General features: G+C 44.6%; 1 protein-coding gene across 1 annotated transcript in view; it reads left to right on the forward strand.

Annotated features, from left to right (window-relative positions):
* Positions 1-17,757, forward strand: part of PLBD1 (phospholipase B domain containing 1) — a 38,239-nt gene extending 20,482 nt beyond the window's left edge. The window contains exons 6-11 of the mRNA XM_066633848.1: positions 3,296-3,440; positions 10,351-10,551; positions 10,635-10,775; positions 11,798-11,983; positions 16,131-16,237; positions 17,504-17,757. Coding sequence (XP_066489945.1) covers positions 3,296-3,440; positions 10,351-10,551; positions 10,635-10,775; positions 11,798-11,983; positions 16,131-16,237; positions 17,504-17,671 — 948 coding nt within the window. The 3' untranslated portion in view covers positions 17,672-17,757. The remainder of the gene's footprint in view (positions 1-3,295; positions 3,441-10,350; positions 10,552-10,634; positions 10,776-11,797; positions 11,984-16,130; positions 16,238-17,503) is intronic.
* Positions 17,758-23,321: the final 5,564 nt, after the last annotated feature.

Raw genomic sequence — 23,321 nt, forward strand, 5'->3', positions numbered from 1 at the left:
GGATTTTGCCCCAAGGTTGACTCCTGAAGCCTTTTCCATAACTGGATGTAGCCACAAGGCAGTGGAGGTTTGGGATCAGAGTTTTCCTTCTCTCAGATGAGCTGCCTTCCCAGGCTGACAAGTCCCATCTACCCGGTGGCTGTTTAGTCGTCTCTTATGACAAGTACAGCCAAACTGAGGGCCTATTCTTATCCCCCAGCCCCCAGGGGGAACTTTAGTGATGAACACATACATTTCATCTCTTTGATTCATTCATTATTCTTTGGAGATCTGCATGACAAATGTAGCACTGAGCACTGAGTGATATAGGGAGTGATATAGGGAATGTTTCTACCTTTACCTTGGAGCTGCATTGCCCTTATGTAGGTGCTGGAAAGTGGGTTAGGACTGCACCTTTAAAGTTTAAATAATTTTCATATTATCAGTTCTCAGCATACATAGCATTTTGAGAATCAGTATAAATTACAATTTAATAAACAAAAGCTGCCAGTCATTATTAAAAAAAAAGTCATATGAATTTATACCAAACAACTTGAGAATCTAAAACATAAGCTAGTCTGTTTTTACAATAACATGTCGAAGAGAAAATTGGTTCAGAAATGTTCAGATCCCATCAAATTTTGTAGAAGATCCAGCTAGAAGATATGGTACGTTGAAATAGTTCAGAACTGAAATGAAGTGGCTTTGGTTGCCCTTGTGTCTTCTTAAATCTTCTTAACAGTTCCATATTGAAACCGTTAAGTTCATCAAATGTGGCGTGTTAAACAGTTTAAGTGGTTTGCATACAGGCCTATCTTTCATAATCTGTCCAAATGACGAATCAGTTATAATTCATTAATAAGTTTTTAATTAACTAGTTTGATGGGCAACCCAATACTGGGGTTATCAGGTGCAGTGGCACCAAAATGGCAACTGCCATATCCTGCAGCCCCATGGAGGCCGCCAGAGGTCTCCTTGAGGGAAGGGGATGTTTGTCCCCTTCCCCCAAGTAAGGGTGCAGGCCTCACAATAGGGCCACTTGAGTCTGTGCCAGATGTTTTACCAGAGCAGATTGGAGAACCTCCATGTCGGGCTTTGCAGGGCTCTGCCGGTCCCTCTCCCTCCTGGGCTGGTCACTCCCCCTGCCTGCCACCCCCCTACCTGGAACACATCCTTCCTGCCCCGAAAACCCACACTGCTGCCCAGTGATACAACTTGCCCCCAGGCGCTCCTGTGGCATCTCCACTTGGCACTGAGGCCCAGCGCCAACCAGTGCTGTCCCAGCACTGGTGGCCCAGCCTCCCTGGATGCCTTACGGCATATTTGTGACACCCAGTGCCGGTGCTGAGCTTCAGTGCTATAGCCCCTTAGGATTGGGCCCAAAATTGATTAGAGATTGCAGCCAAGTCCCTTAGCGTAAAAAAATAAAAGGCAAACTAGCCAATTCCATCCCCCTCCACACTGTAGTACACAGCCATGCCATGAAGGTGCAACCATGCAGGGCAACCATCCTCCAAAGGCAAACCGGGAGTAAGTAAAAAGCTTCTATACTTACCTCTACATAAGCCTGCAGGCTGCCTGTGGGTGTTTTCTGCAACCTACATGAGCTGTATAGCTGGTGTAAGTCTGAGGAGAGGGGGCAGAGTGGGCTGAAAAAACATGGAATAGGATCCAGCGTGTGTGTGCCTTCAGCCTGCTCCTCACCTCCTTCTATCCTGGCAATCCACGCAGAAACTCCCTCTGCCCTCCCCTTCCCCACCCATGAACTACCAACTTACTGACTCTAGTGGGCTTAGTGGACCTTGATAGCACGGCTCCGATGCTGCCACTGCTTTGCACTGGCAGCTCAGATTGACCAGGAGGTGGTACGCTCCAAATGCTGTCACAGGGCCTTTTACGACAGCGGGATGCTGTCTGCTATTGTAAATTTGAGGATAGGATTGGGCCACTGAACTCTGACTTGCAGACATATTTCCCTTTCCCTTGTTCACTTGACCTTGCTTGTGCTCATTTCAAGCATGGTCCATGTATTTGGATCAGCCTGGTTTACATTTATGTGTTGGGGCTGAACATTTAACTTTTCACACACAATTCTTGATGAGAATAGAGAGGCCCAAGCGGAGCAGGCACTCGACGTGGCACTAAATCCCATCAGTCACCCTTTCTTGTTTCTTTTTCCTTTTGCACCCACCCTTGTTGCTGCTGCCACCAGCTCTTCTGCCACCACCTCTTCTGCTGCTGCTTCTGGACTCATGGGAAGGATTGTGGGAGTGGAACCTCTTCCGTTCTAGTGCCCTGTCCACCTGACAATGGGAAGAGATGTCAGGGAGGAAAGGACACAGGGGGAATACCAGCCCTTTCTCAGTAGTGGCTACCAATTCTTCCAGTTTCATTGGAGGCAATGCCCCCAAACTCTTGTGCTCATCCTCCAAGGAGAGTACTTGAGAAGAGGATGTGGCTCAAGGGCAGGAGTGTGGGCCCAGTGTGGAGGGCCCAGTGTGGAGCCACTGGGTTTGCGGTGCAGGGTCAGAGGAAATAGTGGGCTGGCATGGGAGGTAGGGCATTTCTCTTCCAGGTTGTTGCCTTCCCAGCCCACTGCTCAAAGCAGCTGTGTTGTTTGGCCTCAAGGGCAGGGTTCCCTTAATAGATACTGACAAACTGGGCAGATGGTGAACCTATTCACATCACCAGTAATCAAATGATAATTCAAACCATTTCTGTTTAAAAAATGCAAAAACAATCTTGTTTAAAACCTGCACAAAACCTATGATGTGACAGGGGAGGGAGTTTGCATCAAAAGAGTTGCCATTTGACTTCTTAAAGCTTCCTTCTGTTCTTGGCAAGTCTACTGGTGAAGATGCCAGCAGACCTTTTTTCAGATGACCTTGGGTACAAGATTGAACCAGAAGGGGTCTGCTGTTCACCTGGCACCACACACACTAAACTAGACCTGCTTTATCCTGGGGGAAATGCTGGGAATGTCCCAGCTGCAATTGTTTTTGCGTGATTGAGAATAGTAAGAATGGGACAATGATTTGAATTACAGATAAGTGCATAACCTAGATTGAAGCGAGGTGCAATTAAAAATAAATTGAAGAGTTGTGATTCTCATTACTGACTGTTTTCATACAAGCAACTGAAAATGGTACTGAATAGAACAGGAAAAAATCAGATTTGGCAGTTTTCATTTCTTTTAAAAGACAAAGTTATTGGAGACATTCTTATCAGAGTATTGGCTTACTCTATAGTAAATAAAACAGCATTGTTAACATTAATAGAACTCCAGACAGTTCACTCTTTGACCTATGTTTTCCAGGTCCTCCCTGGGTACGAGAATGTCTACTTTGCTCATTCAAGCTGGTTCATATATGCAGCCACCTTGAGAATCTACAAGCACTGGGACTTCAGGATTGATGATCCACAGACCCGCTCAGGCCGTGCCTCCTTCAGCAGTTACCCAGGTAACTGAGGGCTAAGATAGACACAACACTATTCATGTTATTTGGTCATGCCTGCTTGTTTTCAGTGTTAATGTAAATAGCAGTCAGAGGGGGACCTGATCGAGATAAAGACCGTGATGTGGGGAGGAGGTGGGCTTTGACCTTCTTGCCTCAAGTTCAGATTACCTCCCTGTCCTGTCTTTTCTCCAGAAGAGAAACTCCCATTGACACTAATTGGAGCTTCCCTCTCAGAGCAAATAGCAGCCTCAGGAAGGATGCAGAGTGAGGCCACAACAGGGCTGGTCATCTGCTCTTCATGGTCCAGTGCTCTGCTTGTGCATTTACAGTTTGTTATATCTGCGTCACTCTCTCTGAGCCCCCACGTAGGAGCTCGGAGAACTAATATGCCACCTTCCCGCAGGATAGCATTCTGTGTGATCTCAACACCAGCCTCTTGATACTTGATATCACAACAAGTACTTGAGTTACTGGAACCACCAGCTTCTGTTTATAGCAGCTTGCCTTTTCAGTTCTGCTGTGCTAGTTTCATCTGCCAGCGTAGTAATTCACTCCATATGCTTTATATTTTTTGTGGGTTGCAACCACCAAGATTTTTATATCCATTAGAAAAAATACTTTAGCATGCCCCATACTGGTCCTGTGCTTATCCTGGCTTGTGTGGGTGGTGGACAAGGAAAGGTAGGTCGAACAGGATGCAGCTCCCAAAGAGAATGCAGGCTGCAGTGGATGGCCCCTCACTATGTCTGTCAGAATGGCCATCTGGACTCCTCTGCACTGCTCTTACGTTTCCAGAAAACTCAGGGATAAACTATACATGATAGTGAGAGAATTGGATCTACTCCATTTCTCTATAAAGCAGTGAGATGGGGGGGCAGGAGAACAGGAAGAGAGACCAGAACCACTCCCCTGCCCCCATACACACTGTCTTGTAACTGCTGTTCTCCTGGTGAGGCTCCATGACCAGACCAGGGACTTAACTCCAACTGAGATGAAAATGCTTCAAAAAGTAGTTTGGAGTTTGGGCTGATATCTCTGGCTGAAGTTATTCCTTAAAATCCCCCTCCCCCCAGCATGATGATATGTCATTAAACAGAGGAACTTAAGAAAGTCAGTGGCCAGCCTTGTCAAGATCTGCCAGATTGCTTAGTCATGGAGGTCAGTGCTGATGCTGGCAAACCCCCCCTCCCCAGGCCAATCCAGGAGGTGGGTGGGATGTTGGCAACCCTTTTTAGGGTGAGAGAGTGCAGGTGGAAGGAAGCATCAGCTCCCCCCTGTGCTTTAAGTCCACTCTCACTTCTCACTTTATACAGAATTGTTGAGACTCTGGTTGGATCCTGCTGCCATTCGTCCAGCTTTGCCCTCCAATGCAACTTGATAGTGCTTTCTATAACCTTTGGGGGGGGGAGAGTGGGGAGGTGGGCTGATACAGTCTCAGTCAGTAGCATCTGCCATGCAGCCAACAAGAATCAGACTCAGTTGTGGTGTTTGAATGGATGCCTCCCCATACTCAGTGAAAGGGGGTCTTCATGTGCAAAAGGTACATGCCTTTCCTTGTATGCTCCCCCAGTTATCAGAAACCTATTGCTCAGCATCATCAGCTCAAGGTATTTTGACACCCTAGGCCAGGAAAAATCCCACTCCAATCTTGTCATAAGACGGATAACAGAAAACAAACACTGTGCAACAGTGTTTTAAGCAACTCATGCTTAAAAGCACGTACATCACACGCTAAAGCACACATTCCCCCACTCCCGGTCTTTATATAGCATTGTATTAAACATTTATCTTATCGGTTTCCCCCTACAAATGCTCTCTTTCCAGAGTAATTGGATGCTGTGTATTTGAATTGTAACTCATCCAGAAAAAGGCATTTTTGTGAGGGGGGTGTTGAACTGGAGTAGAGGTATCACGTTTTCAGTTGGCTCAACTTCTGTGGCAGCTGCCCAACACAGAGACATTTGGTAGGGAAACCTCCTCATGCCACTTATCTTCACGCCCAGAAAAGCTTCTCCTGCTATCTCTTTACGAAAGCCTGACGAAGAGTTCCAAAGCTGACATGCTGCACTGTAAATGTTGGCTGATTATAATAAAGGCATTATTTTACGGCCCCTACATTTTGTTCTAGTGCAGGAGTGGGCAAACCCTGGCCTGGGGGCTGTTTGTGGCCCTCAGGGTCCCCCAATCCAGCCCGTAGGGAACCCCCAATCTCCAATGAGCCTCTGGCCCGTCGGAGACTGTTGGAGCCCATGCTGGTGTACAACTGCCAGTTGCGACCACCAGATGCGAGCTGTGGGCCGAGTTAGACCAAGGCCTTTTATAGTCTCCAAGTGTTTTCTGCCTTTTCCTGGGCATTAGTTTAACCCCTCCCCCCATTGCCTCTGAACAACTTTTGGCATGGGCTATATGTTTACACTGTGCAAGAGGTGTGTTGCAAACAGTTCATAGTTCTCATGTGGTTCTACCTACCTGTATTACAGTTCTCATGTGTATTATAAATAGGCTCAGTAAAATTCATTCATTTATATAAGTTCCATCTCTAACATATCCATTTATGTAAATTAGTTCAAATTTGAAATGTAAATTAATTCTTCCCCTGGCCCACAACACAGTGTTGGAGAGATGATGTGACCCTCCTGCTAAAATGTTTGCCCACCCCTATTCTAGTGGACCAAGGGCCAAATTCTATCCAATTTTCCAGTGCCGGTGCAGCTGTGCCAATGGGCCATGCACTGCATCCTGTGGTTGGAGGGCAGCCACAGGGGCCACCTCAAGATATGGGAACATTTGTTCCCTTACCTTGGGGCTGCATTGTGGCTGCACCGGTGCTGGAAAGTTGGATAGGATTGGGCCCCAACACAGTGACCATAGTTTTATCTGCTAATTAACAGTTTACACTAAAAATGAACATACAGCTAGTACTCATTTAAAGTCATTTTGTTATAAGTCATTTCACTTAAAGTTGCAGTTTTCAAGAACTTATTGACAACTTTTAGTGAGGACTTGCTGTACAGTCTAAATACTCTACAGTTCCTGTTATTTCAATGTCACAAATTGATTTTTACATACTTTCTTACACCAGTGTTTTTTTTTCTTTCCCAAAAATGTGTTGTCATTGAAATTTAAAACTATTATAATCTGGCTGATTTTTAAAAAAATTGTCCAAGTTTTTAAAGTCAGGGGCCTCCAAACTCCTGCCTTTGTGCCAGATCTGGTGCGCCAGCAGAATCAGCTTGGGCAGGATGTGGTGGTAGCAAAGCAACTGCAAGACAGTTGGTCTTACAGAACAATAGTGAATGAGAGGTAAAATGACCCCTTCCCCACCATGAACATATGTGCTTGTGTATGCATGTGTAATGATTGTACATTGTGCATGTGTGATTGTATGTGTGAGCATCTGATATTGTGAGAGTGTAAGCTTGTAAGCCCCTGCAAGACCGTATGTGTGAGTATGTGATAAAAGTATGTAACTGCATGAGGAGGCGAAGTTGGGGCTGAGTGAAGACAGAGGTAAAGAGGAAGAGAAAGAAAGCAGGAAGGACAACAGGTACAGAGTAGCTATATGTGGCTGAGGTTCCACCTGTGAGTTTTCATGGGTCTTACTCATTTGTACAGAAGCAATTATGTTCACCTGTTGGAGTTAAAATGGAGTCAAAATGCACACGCATAGATATGCATAAAGTACTTGTCTTAGAATACTTGCTTTGGCACCTTCACTTTGGATCAGTACAGTATTTTATTATATTCCATGTCTGCATCATTTTCAACTCCATCAGTTTTATTTCTGATCATGTCTGACTCCTGCAATACTATCACCACTAATTAATGAGGCTGTGATGAATGAGGTTGCAAGCCCTGAATGTTTCTTGTAATGTTTGCTGAGTAACTCAATAGCTAGCTAGAAGATGCCATCAGAAGCCTTTTTGTTTACTTGATAAAAGGATAGGGCTCATTCAAGAGGACCTGAGAGTTACTGATCTCTCTCTCTCTCTCTCTCTCTCTCTCACACACACACACACACACAAAGGGAAAAAGAGACTGACTTACAAATGAAGTAGATAAACCATATAAAGAGGCAATTTCAGTTACACCTAATTCTTGTCAATCCATGCAAATGGAACAAAACACAACGCTGACTGAGCAGAATTTTAAATAGTTGCTGATGCTTGTAGTTTTCATTTCTGTTTGAGTGCCTTTTTTAAAATGGTTTTTTCCTCTGTTTTCCGGGACGCATTCCTGTAACAGGATTTCAACTATACTGTGTCGTCAAACTAGTGTAAGTGTGTGTAGGTCTAAGTGTTTATTGTGAATTGTGGACTCACTGAATGTGAATACCTAGGAAATGGTCAATTCGAGTCCACAGTGAAGCTTAGAAGGGAACTGAATGCAAACTTTCATATTGTGAGCTTAACAGGAAGAAAGTCTTTCCTCTGTATTTCATATAACATTTCTGAGAGCTCCATGGTTCCACAGAAGTCAATCCATCATACCCATTAGCAAGACCTTCAGACCGATGATGTTGTCAAAGTGTGTGCCATATAATGCCATCAGTGGATATGGGTGCATCTAATTGCAGTCTGCTTGGTATTTCAGTATTCAAAGGGAGTCCGCTCCATTGCAGACTTCAGAAGCTAAAATATGGAATTCTGCTTATCCTTAGTGATGTGATTATGAGTGTGAAACTGTGGCTTGCAAACCTTGTTTGCAGGTTGGATGTTTGCCTTCAGCTGAACTACCTCAAGGAGGAGAGTTACAATAATGCATCTGTTAGCACTCTTGGTAACTGCCCAAAGGCAGTGTGTGTTCAGGCAGCATTGCCTGATTTTGGCTCCCTCCTCACTGAAGCACATTCAGGCTCACATCTTACAGGTCCCACCAGTAATTGGAGAGAAACAAACAACTGGACCACTCACTGACTGACTCACCTGAGTCAACAGCCTCCAGCCCATCTCTAACTCAAGGAAGGCTTTAGGAAAGTTACTGCATCACAAGAAGTAGAACACTGTTCAGTCACTATAATCATACACAAGACACAGATCTGAATAGAGCAAGTGTCACTCTCAAAACTGGAAGTGCCTTTCTAAGGCATCACGGGGCCTTCTGAGGCTTAGGGAGGCCAAAGGCAGACTCCCTGATCCTCAGAAGGCCACAGGATCTGCCATTGGGGGTGGGTTGGCACCCCTTCTAGGCGTGGAACCTAGGGCAATTTACCCCCACTGTCCTTAGCTTCACCATTGTAAATGCAGATACTGTGGTGGAAGAGAACATGTTATCAGTGGGGTCATAGTCACTCTCCAACCTGAAGAGAAACTGCCTGTCTATCCCACCTCACCTACAACCAAAGAGTTATAGACTCATATTTGTTTCTCATATGTGCACATTCAGAGCCAGTAGCATGGCTAGAGGAGGGGACTAAATGATAAGTACAGGGGGCCGCTGTATCCACAGATTTCACTTATCCACAGTTCTGCAGATGCAGAACCCTTGCCTCACCATGCCCAAAGGCCCCTGTAGCCACAGTTTCTGGTCTCCCCAGGGGATGCAGGAAATACCAGGGCACCACTATACTGCAGATGCCACAATTCAAAGTGTAAGTGGCCCCTCCCACTCACTGTTGGAGCCATTCTGGGCAGCAATAGCGACACTCAGGGGATGCCATTTGGTTAGATGAGCACCTGTCGCTTCCCAGAATGACTTTGACAGTGAGTGGGAGGGGTTGCTTATATGGCACATGGTGGTGCCTGCAGTGCTTACCATTTTGCCCCCTCTCCCAGCCACACTACTGCCCAGAGCACCTGGCCCTAAAGAACAAGCATACATAAGTTGAAGAGGAGGCTCTCTGAATCTGTCCTATCTGAACAGAGGACCTGAAGCAGGATTTCCTTGTGAGGGCAGGTGCTGTGACTATAGTGGGTAGTTCCGTCTCCTAAGTGTGGGTAGTTATTTTTCTCCTGCTCTTTGTTCCTTGTTAAACAGTAAGATGGTGTGGCATTGGTTCCTCTTTAAACAAGCTATCTTCTAAGGCACAGTCAAACATCCAAACTAACAACCTCCCCAGTGATGGCAGCCTGTGTGTTGCTTTAAGTGACTGCTTCTGGTGATGAATACTTGAGTTCTCTCCAGGTGAGCCAAAAAGCCATATTATTCTGAGCATATGGATAACTTCTTCATTTGGGATCATGCCTGACTCTGCTTGGCCTGAGCTGCTCCCCACCCTGACCCGACCATCCTCGAAGCATTCAAGTTGCACACAAATTCTAATGAATACATTTTATTTAATATATTTTCAACTGTTATTCTATGTAAACAGTACACAAAGCAGTGTACAATAAAAATAGTAGTTAAAATAGCAAAACATCAAAGACTGCAATTCTATCCACACTTACATGGGAGTAAGCCACACTGATGACAATGGGACTTACTTCTGAGGAGACATGCCTAGGATTGGGCTCCAACTCCGACACAGCAGATTTAAACAGTATTACAAACAGCAGCTAAAACCATGCAGGTATTTCTAATAGAATAACAGTCCAGTCCTATCCAACTTTACAGCACTAATGCAGCCCCAAGATAAGGAAACAAACATGACTGCCCCCCACCACAGAATGCAGCATGCGCCTGTTTCCACAGCTGCATCAGTACTGGCAAGTTAGTTAGGATTGGGCTGTACGAGGCCTCTGCCAGGTGCCTAAAGGACCTTGTAGGTCCCAAGTGAGCATCCACAACAGCGAAAGCTACCTTCCAGGGGCCACCCACGTCCTGTCCAGTGATACCTGGAAGAGGCCATCTGATCATTGCATAACTTCACAATTATTGTAAAACAGTTATTGTAGCCTCCCTTATTTCATATTCTAGAAATAAAAATTAAAGGAGTACTGAGTAAACAAGCATTATTTTATTTTTTTGCATGTAGGTTTTTTGATGTCCCTGGATGACTTTTACATACTTGGCAGTGGTTTGATCATGTTGCAGACCACAAACAACATATTCAACGCATCTCTTCAGAAACAAGTTGTCCCTGAGAGTCTCTTTGCATGGCAGCGAGTTCGCATTGCCAACATGATGGCAGACTCTGGCAAGAGCTGGGCACAAATATTTGAAAAACAAAACTCTGGTTGGTATATTTGAAGTGGAACCACTTTGTATACACTTGTCCAACAAGCAGAGAAGCATAACTATCTCCTCACTGCTCCTTAGGCACCTACAATAATCAATACATGGTTTTGGATACAAATAAGATCAAACTGAAGAAGAGTCTTGAAGATGGAACTCTCTACATCATTGAACAGATTCCAACACTTGTGGAATATTCCGATCAGACAAGTATTCTCCGTAAAGGTAATAGTCTCTCTAGGTTTCTAGAATTAAAAGGGGGGGAATTGTCTTATTTCATTTCCCTGAGATTACTTGCTCTCAGCAAAAACATGTCACTTTTGCTTGCTGGTAAGGATTAGAAATGGTCTAGAACAGTGCTTCCTGCAAGGAAGTTGGGAGCACTGCAAGCATGTGCAGGGGAGGGGCTATGACAGCAGTGTGACCCCCAGGATCGCGCTGCTGCTGGGGTGGAGGGAGTTCTTCACCTTACCTTAGTGACTGCTGGCCTCCAAGAAGTGTGGGGAGCCCTTCAAATGCCTCTGCAGGGATCTCCAAGCCTCCAAAACAGTAAAAAACAAACAAACACACAACTTGATTGAAAGCACCTTCCTGTTCTCGATTAAAAACCAGAAGTGGCTTTCAATTGAATTGTTTTTACTGTTCCAGAGGTTTGGGGAACCCTGCAGAAGAGTCAGCAGGGCTCCCTGCACCCTCCAGAGGATGGCAGTTGCTAAGGTAAGGTGAAAACCTCTTCTGCCCCAGCAGCAGCATGATCCTGCGGATCACATTACTGCCTTCCACCCCTTAAGGGACCAGAGCTAAGTCCTTCCCAGGCTGGTGGGTTGCAACCCACCCGTTTGGGAACCACTGGTCTAGAAAAGAGTCACAGTGTGTTAAGAATGCCCAGAGTAGCCATGTTTTGCACAGCAGTTCAGCAACTGATACAAATCCAGTCCAGCTTGGAGCCTTAGAAGGTGACAGATGCTCAAAATGGATGCAGGACTTTTTCTGTCCTTTTGGTGAATTGTGGAATTCTCAGTTGCTTTAGCCGCTAAATAAAACTTGCTTTTATCTCTGTGTGTTGATGTGTTCCTGCCAAACTAAATTCAGTCAAATTCCCTTGCTTTACATGCCAATGAGAGGGAGTTCTAGGAACAGGGCTATAGCTCTTTCAGTTGAGTATTTGCAATTCATACCTTTATGCCACTTAAACCATGTGCAAAACCTCTGTCAGCATGCGCTCATTGTCATTTCTTCTCTTGCAGGATATTGGCCTTCTTACAATGTTCCGTTCCATGAAAATATCTACAACCTGAGTGGGTACAACATATTTGTTAAGAAACATGGTTTAGACTTTTCTTACGAATTGGCCCCCAGAGCAAAAATCTTCCGACGGGACCAAGGAAAGGTGATAGACATGATGACCATGAAGTCCATCATGAGATACAACAGTAAGTAATTTTAAATTTTCCTGTTTATTTTTTAAAGGTAGTCTTAATGGGAGCTCCCCTTGCAGTGCATTTGCTTGGCCTGCTAACCCTTTTCATGCCATATCAGAGAAATCATAAGAGAAGGTCAGCACTTCTTGGTTATTTCTTTTTGGAAATACTGAACTTTTTGGAACTGAAGCTAGAAAATAATGTAGGTTCTCACACATTTAGCACCAGGACCCACTTTGCAGAATGAGAATCTGTCAGGACCCACCGGAAGTGATGTCATGACTGGAAGTGACATCATCAAGCAGGAACATTTTTAACAATCCTAGGCTGCAATGCTACTCGCACTTACCCAGGAGTAAGTCCCATTTACTGCCATTGTTAAAAGCATATACACAGTAGCCTGTTAAAAGTACAGAAGTGTAACATTTCCCCAAATGCAGTCGCATACCATGGTAGCATCAAGTTTAATATATTAAAAATAAAATATTGAAATGAATGGGGACCCACAGTTTGAGAAACGCTGATGTAGGTGAACTTTAAATACCTGGCAATGGAGACTGTTTTCAAAATGCACCAAGAACAACAGGACCCAAACAGCTACTGAAATTAGTCACATTCTCCCTTTAAGAGCTTATCAAGCTATTAATTAAAATGCTTCTTTTGTGCATTATGCTTTCTGGTCCAGACCTGCATTGCAGCAGCCTGCTTCTTGGGGTTGTCAAAATATATTCTAGCAAGAGGAACCGAACTATTGTGAAAAGTTGGACTGAGCTGAACCCCACCTCCCCATTTGCTGCTGTATTCATGGGCAGGTTATTTTGGCTATTGTGGAGGACAAGCCCATTCAGACTTAGCACTGACAGCCAGTAGCAGTGAACCCTACAATCTCAGTGGCTAGCAATGCCTCCCACCCACTCCAGCATCCCCTTAGAGTGGGAACAGGAAATCTTGCCCGCAGAGCAAGAAGACAACTTCCTGTCCTTACTGTAAAACAGTATCTGTAAATATTTAGCCCTATGGGAAGCCGAGAGGCAAAAGGGGCATTGTGCTTAGCACCTGGTGATGACTCCCTTTCCTCTTGCTCTGGAATTAGACTGGAAAAAATATCACTTTTGCTGCCAGCACCCAAGGTTGGAAAGCTCAGACAGGAGGAGTTTGCCTTGGGGAAACCTCGCTCTGAGGTTAACAGAGAACTCCCAAATTGGCTTTGTTCGGAAAGCTAAATGTGAGCAATCTGCTCCCTCCCTGAGATCTGGCAGGCACAACCATAGAAGTAAAAGAGGCAGATTTAAAAGAGTGACATATCAAAACAAGAGGAGGGAGGGAAATACACGGGATAAAACCAAGATGCTGAACTGTGAGCAAAAGAAGAAAGGGCCCGATGGTTGGGAAAGGTTAGCATGGAGGTCAAAAGACAAGCTGAAGTCAAGCAAAAATCTTGCCCCAAATAACTGGGAACTTTCCCAACCTCTCCTTTCTTGTGTCATTTGGGGAGGAGGCCTGGTCCCCACACTCCCACATGCAGCATGGGGAACAGTGAGAGGCTTTTGTGAAGCAGCAGCAACAGCAACTGCTTCCAACAGTGGACCTTGGCGATTTGAAGGCTGCATGTGCTTCATCTTGCTGTATTTAGCCAGAGGGCATTGCCCCAGCTAGAAGACTGGTGATGTGGAAATTACCTGGGTGACAAAGCCTTGTGTTCGTGGGCATCAAATGGTCTCCACTGTATAAAGAGCCAGCTCCAATTTAGGCTTCTTTGTTTCCAAGTCAAGGGAAAGGGGAAGATGCTTCCATAAAGTGCAGCATCCCAGGATAATGGCTGCTGTTCAGGATGAGTCCAAGTTAGAGAAAAATAGGCAAAACATAGAGGTAAATCAGGGATTTTCTCTTCTCTGTCCCTGTGCCTGGACAGATGTGTTAACAAGAGAGAATAACTGGGAAATGTAAAAGCTAAAGTCCTTCAATCTTTCTGTCTCATCTTTGAATTTGAATGGACCAAATACTGGGAGGTTCTGGCAAGCTGACATCTGACTGGGAATTTTTAGGGTAATAAGGCCTAAGGGGGGCCCTAGCAGAGCACCCTGATTGCAAGCAGTGGCATTCCCGGGGGGGGGGGGGACAGCACTAAGTTTGCAGGCGCCTTAATGCACCATAGAAGCAGTCCCCCCAGGGCCTCTGAGAGGAATTTTTTCAGGAGGTACAATGTTTATTTTGTATCTCTTCCAAAGAGGAAGGGGTCAGGAGAGGGCAAAACAAAGCAGGGGAAGGATGGCAACAGGCAGAATAGTCTTTGGAGCCCAGGTCTATCAGGCTTCCCGATGTGGCGCCCAGGTTTACCTGCCCCGTGACATCATCAGCATAATATGGAAAGCCAAACACGCTCTTAAGTCTCTCTAAAATCTTTTCAATATAGAAAATCATTGCAGAAAATTAGCATCATCATATTTAGGCTCACACTAGAATAGAAAGTGTCCTCCGTGTACCAAAAGTTACTTCTGCAGCAGCTGTAGCCCCGCAGCTGGGTCCCTGAGCTCCTATACACCCCTTCGTGGTCAGCAGATCCACAAGCCAAAGAGCTGCAGTGACAGTTTCCTCCCAGATTTGACACAGTGTTCAGGAGTGTCATGCATGCATTCCTTGATGCAGCACATAGGGCTTGCTTCAGCAGCCCATAGTGGTCCCCCCAGCATCCCACATGGGCAGCAAGTTCGGGTGAGATTGGAAAATGTAAGAGCCCAGGAAATTTTTGGGCCCCCTCCTTTGGCTCTTGGGTACAAATTACCCCCTTTACCCCCCTCTCATGGGCCCTGCTACCCCTCCTCCTCACTTTCAAAGCCATTCCAGGCAGCAAGAGCAAGGCGGAGGAGAGGGAGGGGCAGTTTACACAGCACATTGAGGCATCCTGGAAAAACCCCGTGGGAATGCTACTACACCCAATTTCACCCCAGAGCTCGTGGTCTCCAGCAGTGTATGGGACCAATGGACTTCCTAAGGCACTGGCAAGGTTCTGCCCTGGCTGCAACCAGAACATAGACTTTTTTCCTTAGTGCTGGGTATAATTTAGCCCTCTTGCTTTACAAATATAAGTATTCAAAATATTGATGGTAGCGGATGAGAAGGATCTCTGCCTAGTCAGTGGTGTTTGTGAACTGAGCCAGGCCTTCTTTCTCTGGGAGAACTTGCTTGCCATTTTCTGTCAGAGAGAACAGAAGTGGCCTTCGTTCCTTGCCATGCAACTAATTCTCTCTTTGACTCTCTTCTGTAAGAGTGGACCTTTGTGTCACAAAAGAAACTGTGAGTTCCCAGCCCCATGGCTCTCTTTGTAAGCTATTGTGGGAAGTGGTAAGGCACTGCAGGGGGGAATTAGTAGGGTGGACCAGGGTGCTCAGGCCTATCTCCTCTGCAAATCCCTCCACAGTCACTTGTGAACATTTGCTCCCCAGTGGGTCTCCGAAATAAGGCCTAGGCAAAAGGGCATCCCAGCCCCACCTGCATCTGCTGCAAATTCCTGACCCTGCATTGATATTATTAAGGTTGGGAAGAGACATTTGGCAAGACAATGTGTGGTTCTGCTCTCAGATAGTGGTTCTGGGTATCATGTTGGCTGATTCATTACTCTACACTGTATATGTGATTGCAACTATGCATATGGTATAAAGCAGCAGTTCTCAAAGTTACCTGGGCAGTGACCACCTCTGTGACCAGCACTGCCACTGCGACCCACAACAGGCCTCAGGAACCCCTCGGAATACAACTGGAAGTTGCATCCGTGATATCGGAAGTGACCCAAGGCCCACAGAATCCTTCAGAGGCTGTCCCAGGCCCAGTTCGAGATAGGGGTGGTGTCTGAAGTAGCCTCCAGTTGTGTCTGTTTTGCTCCAATTTGGGTGACAGGTGGCCCCAACTCACAATCCACCTGGCCTTGGGTTGTGACCCACAGTTTGAGAGTCACTGACATAGCCTAATCTGCCTTGTCAGTTTTGCAATCCGTCAAAAATTGGGTCATGAGCCACTGGTGGGCCACAGACCCACGGTTTGGGAACCACTGGATTGAGTCATTTTCCCCCACATGTCAAGAAAGGAGGTGGGTCCTTAGGTGTGAATGACTATCAAAAAATGCTTATTGAAGCATTCCCCCTCTTTCCTTTTTATTTTCTAGACTACAAGAAAGATCCCTATGCAAGGTATGATCCTTGTAATACCATTTGCTGCCGGGGAGACTTGAATCCCTCATCTCCAACTCCATCTGGCTGCTATGACTCTAAGGTAGCAACTTCCAAAAGAACTGGTTTGCTATAGATACTTTGAGGAGGAGGTGTAGAATGGGGGGAAGCATACATCCACCCCCAGTCTCACTCTCACAGTCTTGCATATCATGGTGTATATGTATAATTATCATTTCTGCTTGTAATTCCAGGTACCAACAGTACATTTGAAATTGAGTGACTTCTCTCTCTCTTTTTTTTTCTTCCCCAGAAATGGGTGAAAGATTTAGAGCAGTCTATTAGTATATAAGCCATGCATACAGTTAAACAACAAAGGGCGTAATCCTATGCTGCACTGGAACAGGGAAGCGAAGAGGCTTGTGCTGTATCCAGTGCAGGATAGGGGCCCAAGGCAGCTCAGCCAGAGGCAAGGGGAAACTTCTCCCCTTACCCCTGGGTAAGATGTCTTTGGCCCAATGGGTCTCCTTAGTCCAAGAAGAGTGGAGTGTCTTGAAGCCGCTCCGTTCTCCCCAGGAACTGGGGTAGGGATCTGGCATAACCTTCCCACAACCTGCCTGCCCCTGAGACCACCCACTTGCCTTTTACTGGAGACATTTTTATTGGTAACTTGTTCTCCTTTTGGTGGAACAGCACAAGCTAACAAAATACTTGACCAGTATTGAGGCTAATGAGTCCATCTGGCTTTAAGCCGTTTCTGCCCAACGTTGCATGTATGCAGCAGGGATCAGATGTGCACACCTGTGGGCTGGGCAGAAATGGGTTAATATTGCTTCCATACTTACAAGCTGCAAGAAAAACCTGTGTATGGGGGGGGCAGCAAACCTCCTCCTCCTAACAAACAATGAACCCCCTCAGGGGAAGAAAGAGCTCCACATGCAGCTGCCGTTGGCAATGTGGGCAGCTCGCTGCTGCCATGCTCCCTAAGTGTTCCTTACCCTCTGCCCCCTGCTTCTGCCACCATCACTACCTCTCTTTTAAAGCCTGAGAATTGCAAAAAAAAACCTCTGAAGGACATTTGTCACCCACTCAGCAGAGGCCACCTGAAGTAGCTCCTCACCTTGCCTAGTAAGTGAGCCAGTCCTTCTCAAGAGTGACTCCGTCACCATTCTTCAAGGCTGCTTTTTCTCATTTCTGAATGCTCTAAATGAGATAAAGAAAGTGGAGGATGGGCATTTATTAGTTTAATGCACATTCTGATCAGTGACATGCCTTGATGAAATTCAAACCACATCATGCCTGACACCTTTGTAGGAACACTCACCCCTTCTTCCTTAGCAATGAAATCTTTTCCTGTACTCCTTTACAGGTAGCAGACATCAGTATGGCTGCCAAGTTTACAGCCTATGCCATCAGTGGCCCAACCGTGGAGGAAGGCCTGCCTGTCTTCAGTTGGACACGCTTCAACCAAACAAAGCACCAGGGTTTGCCAGACTCATACAATTTTGATTTTATTACTATGAAGCCCGTGTTGTGAAACCAGCAGCCAAATTTCCATGAATGGGAAAAACGTTTTTATATTTACCTTTTATTACTATACCAAATAAATTAGCTTTTACTGTCTTTTGATTCTGTCTTTGTTTTCTAAACTTATGAGATGGAAGAGTTTCAGTGCAGCAACATCACATGCTTGCAAAGAAACCAGATTAAAAAACATTAGCAGAAACTGGACACTGGGATATATACTAGTTAAAAAAACAGCTCACTTCCTGCACACATATTTTTTATGGATCTGTGCAACAAGAAAGATATTTGCCATCCCTTGTGAAGTGCTTTCTGACTTGACCTCATAGACCTTGTACTGCAGCCACAGGCTTAACAGCAAATTAAGGACTACAGATGAACAAGGAGGGGCGGATCAAAAATTGTACATTTGTACAGTTTAGTAAAAAATATATGAATTAAAGTTATAAACATAAAATAGCACATGCAAATTAAATCCGTATTACAAAGGTTTCCTTCAACAAGCTGGAATTCCAAATGAAGCAAGTTCATACAGCCATTTGCCAGCTTCGTTTTGCCTAGAAGGTCTTTAGAGGCTTAAAGGATGTGATGATCTAACTGCTCCAGAATTTGGTAAAATTTGGCAGGCTTATGTTTTCCTTTACTGAGCAATGTATTGCACACATAAATCAGGGCAGGAGGTCTGGTCTAGAGTCTAGAGCCTCCGTTTGCCTGAAGATAACAGCTGAAGGTTGCCAGTTCGAGGCCACCAGCACGTGAATGGCGAGAGCTTGAAGCAGCTGACAAGCCAAGCTGAGTTTTTCCATCTGCTCTTTGGCCGCCCTTCAAGTGAGATATGAAGGATTGTCAGCTTGCATGGGAGGAAACTGGAGGCCAGAATGTGATACCAGATCATAAAAGGACCCATCTGAAATGTTGTGGTTCTTGAAAGACAGAACCTTCTTCAATTGTAAAAATCCCTATAGGGATTTAGTATAGCCTGCCTGTGTAAACCGCCTTGAAATAAAATCTGAGGAGAAATCTGACGACCATGAAAGGCGGTATATAAATACCTGTATTATTATTATTATCATCATCAATGAGGACCAATGTGAATCTTCTTATACAGCTGTCTCTATTCAAAACATGAGAAATTTTACTGTGTCTGACAAGCCAAACTGAAATGCAAAGCTGGTACTTGCAACATGCTACAGGATGCAAGCATAGTTACAAAATTTTCTGTATCTTCACCACACTGATGTAACAGCAAGAAAACTATGATGGTGTTATAGCTGCCCAAATGACATGCACCACAGACACCCAAGCATAAGTCAGTCTCACAGATAAGTTGAAGGCAGGCTTTGAGCCAAAATCATGGAATTTTCTGTGACCCTCGGATAAGTCGAGGGGTTAAACTTAGGAGGGTGTCTGACTATAATTTTGTCTGATTTTACCCGAGTCTGGATCCTGAAAAATAAACTAAGTAATTTTTACCTAGGAACTGTACAGTCTCTAATTTATTTAAAAAAATAGTAAAAGATCATAAGGTACATTTTTATTTATTAGCTTTTAAAATTCTGGTCTTCACTACCTTTTTGTAAACATTATCAGAGTAAGTGTACTCTAAACAACATACTGGTAGAACCATTAATCAAATCCTTCTTTAAGGTGCCTGGTGTGTTAAGCCAGAGGCTCAACATATACAACTTATAACACATAACTGGGAGTGTGCAATACAATTCACAGCAAAGAGACAAGCAACAAGGAATGAACATGAGCAAGCGCAGCTACATGCAGTTGCAACCCAACATACTCAGAAGTAGACCCATTGCTGTCCATGAGTGTTAGGCTTAAGTAATGGTGCAATGAATTGTAACCTTGAACTTTGCTGCAGATGGAAATGAGGATTACATCCTGGTGTTTTAAAAACCAGACCTCTGCCAAACATTTGCAAAGTGGAATGAGGTTGCAGAAGCGTCAGGTGTGATCCTGCTCTAGACTTAAGGTGTGAGGTTCAGTTTCCCATGTCTGAATCGTACTAATGCATGTTGGTGCTTATTGAGAAAACCTGGGCTGCATTTCCAATACAGCTTTAATCCACTTCCCCCAGTGCATTCTGCAGGGACTGTAGTTTGCCAAGAAATCTGAGAGCAGTTAGAACTGCCCTTAACAAACTACAGTCTCCAGAATACAGTAGAGTAACAGAAGTACACTGAACGTGGCTTAAAGCTGTAGTGGAAACGCATCCCTGGATGGGCTTAGATTGAGGTACCCAAACTTATTTTGTAATAAATCTGTTTTGTATTGTATAGTTTGTTTTGTCATGGTGCAGGTCGCCTGGAGGCCCGGGCCCCAGAGATTTTGTCCCCCCTGTCTCCCCCTCTTGCTTGCTCCTCCAGGCTTGCTTACAAGGCACCCATTCCTGGGCATGCCAACCATGTCTCCACAGTGCAGTGCCCTCCTTCATGGCCCCACAAAGAGCGAGAGGGGCATAGCTTAGTGCTAGAACATGTGTTTTGCATGCAGAAGTTCCCAAGTCAGTCCCTGCATCTGCAAGCACGACCAGACATCCCTAACCTGAAACCCCAGAGAGCCATTCAGTGTAGACAATAGTCAGCTAGCTAGACCAATCAGTGATCCAACTCAGTGTAAGGCAAGCTCTTACATAATAGTGACTATAACCCTAGCACACAGAAGCTTAAAACTCAGCATATGATGCATTGTGGGGGGGATTTATTTAAATCCAACCTATGTTTTCTACACAGTGCTGCACTTTGGAGAGTATTGCGCATCTAAGTTTTTCTAGCATTGCTGAAAGGTTGTCAGCGCCTGAACAATACTGACACAGAAGCACTAAAAGAGGCTTTTTTGCTATAAATAGAAGGCTTCTTCAAGTACTCAGCTGGACTTTCCTACCTCTCGCCTCTCTGATTTCACTTTGCATTCTTGACTACAGTAATCACTCTTCAACACAGAACGGGCATTATCTTTTTGACAGGAGGTAGCAGCTGCTGCTAAAATTACATGCATGCATCGCAACTGAGCACCTGCAGCTCTCTTAGAATGATTTTATTTAAACCCAGGCAAAGATCATAGCCTCACATACATTTCAAACACTGCTATTACTCATTCAGGCTGCCTGTGATGATCCAAATCTTCAAAACCCCCTGTTGGTTGGAAGCTGACCAGCAGGTACCAAAAGGACAGAACACGCTTTTCGTCTACTATCCCCCTTTGCTGGGATTCTTGCATTCTCCAATCTCGCCACCAGGTGGCAGCAGCATCTCACGCATACACACTGCTGGCACAACTATCTAAGCAGCCTTTTCTGTTGCCTAATCTGAGCATGTGCGTCGCCCACAGAATGCCAGTCGAACAGAAGAGGCATGACACAGAAATACTTTGCATACCATATATTAAATGAATAAAAACTGGTTGCATTTTAAACACCGGACTATTAACTGCCCTGTGACTTTTTAAAAGCATAGATAATGAGCATTCATTAATAGATAAAATACTTACTCCCAAACTGTACAAGTACCAATGGTTGATGTGTGGTGACTTCATTTTAAATTAGCACAATACTAAAATTGCACTCTCCAGTTCTAATTAGATGATAAAAAACGCTTTTAAGACAGTTTTTCCGGAATTTTGAAACTTAAGATGCGTAGAACATACTGAAACTGGCGCTGAAACTTTCTGCTTTCAAGAAACCTGTTTTCCAAAGTCTGTGTGTTGAGGAGCCCCTCCACACCTGTCACAGAATCTCCAAAAATTGCAAAGGATTCTGGGAGTTTTCCACTGTGCACATAGTTCATGTGCCAAAATCCAAAAGCAGGGGATTAGGGCCAACAAAAAGCTTCTGAAGTTTCTGAAGAATCAAGTTGCCAAGTTCTCTGGGCTGGATGTTAAGCAGAATGGGGAAGGCCTGAGCTGAGCCTTGACAGAAAAGGCTGTGGCTGGGAACAATCTTGCAACGATGGGAAACATTTTTTAACCTTTTTGTGCATGCGACTTGATAGCCCAAAAATGAATTTTTCCTTTAGTGTTGCAACAGAATTTGGTGATTTCCATGCAGATGGAATTAGATGAACCACTGCTAGCTACAAAAGGAGGAGCAGCAAACTCCAAGAAGGTGCAGAAAAACGAAATTTACGATTTAAAATGTTGCTTTAGAACCAACATGTTTAAAGCAAGTCCTTCTTCTACGGCACATAGAAAAATTACTCCAATGCTGTGGACTAACAGTGACTATCCTGCAGACATCAACAGAAAGTTTTACAAGCCCACCTTGAATTAGAACCACTAAGCTTTCTAGAGGGAAAAAATCTCCCTGGAAAACCAGGAACCAACCAATCCTTTCAACACAGTAACCAGTCCATGCAAAACTCCTGTCAGCATAATCCAGAACATTCCAAGTACCACAAGCAGAGCAGAATTTCCATTCATACTATAAACATTTAACCACCCCTGACAGCTGGGCAAAGAGGCTCTTTTTCAAGTGGCGTTCCTTGTATATTCAGCAGGGAAGAGTAACTCTCCCTATTCACCCCAGCACAGTGTCTTTTCTAGTGGATGTTGTTGGTGTTCTGCATATTTTTAGATTATGAGCCCTTCTGGTTTTAGAAGCAGGCTGTCTCTGAATACCAGATGCAAGGGAGTGGCAACAGGATGCAGGCATCTTGTTGTTTTGTGTGCTCCCTGAGGCATCTGGTGGGCCACTGTGATACACAGGACTGGATGGACCTTTGGCCTGGTGTTCGAAGTTTGAAAATACAGGTCCAACCTTGTTATATACGGATTTTACTCAACACAAATGGCCATTGCAAATGAGAAGGAATGTGCTGATCCCTGGAGAAGGGGAAAAATACATCCCTTTAAAATCACAGTTTTAAAAAAATTGCTTTTCTTATGGTTGTAGAGAGACGGTCATGCAAAGTGATTACAGGTGTAGTTTAATTATCCATGGATTTTTCACTATCTCAATGCCCTTTAAAAATTTAAAGAATTTCAAAGAATTTTAAATTTTAAAGAAGGGCCCTTTAAAGAAAAGCAGTTGTTTAACAATAGCCTCATTAATGTAAGAGAGAGCAGCCAGGTGACAATCCATCAATCAATCTCTCTCCAGGCTTCCCTCTGGACCCCTCCCCCCCAAGTGAAATTGCATTGGTGAAGGGAGAGGTCAGAATGAAGCCTTTCTAAGCATCTGGAGAGAGACTGATTGATGGATTGTCTTCTTAATGACTCCATCTTACATCACAAAGGTCAACAAAGCTGTTTTTAAATTGCCCAGAATGGGGACATTGTTTTTCAACAGGATTTGCTTTAATGCATTTTTTCCCATCCACAAAGGAACCCTTGCGAATAATGAGACTCAACCTGTACAAGCAAATTCTAGAAGTGGGGAAGGCAAATTATGAACGCCCCTTTATAAAAGTATTACATTTTAAAAGCCAGTTGTTTCTACACTAGGGTTCAGTGGTGGAGGAGGACATGGAGCTCAGAGAATTATCTAACAGTAGGAGTGGTAAGATCATCATCAGGAGAGCTCAGGTGCTGTCTCTGAAATTGTTTTCAAAGGATCTTAACTGAAAGGAAGAAGCATCAGGCTCAGCAGGAGGAAAACTGAGAAATTTGCCTTGGGGCATCAATGTCTAGGGCCATTACCTAACAAGGGCTCCCTA

The sequence above is a fragment of the Tiliqua scincoides genome, chromosome 7, assembly GCF_035046505.1.
Source record: "Tiliqua scincoides isolate rTilSci1 chromosome 7, rTilSci1.hap2, whole genome shotgun sequence".
Taxonomy (NCBI): Eukaryota; Metazoa; Chordata; class Lepidosauria; order Squamata; family Scincidae; genus Tiliqua; species Tiliqua scincoides.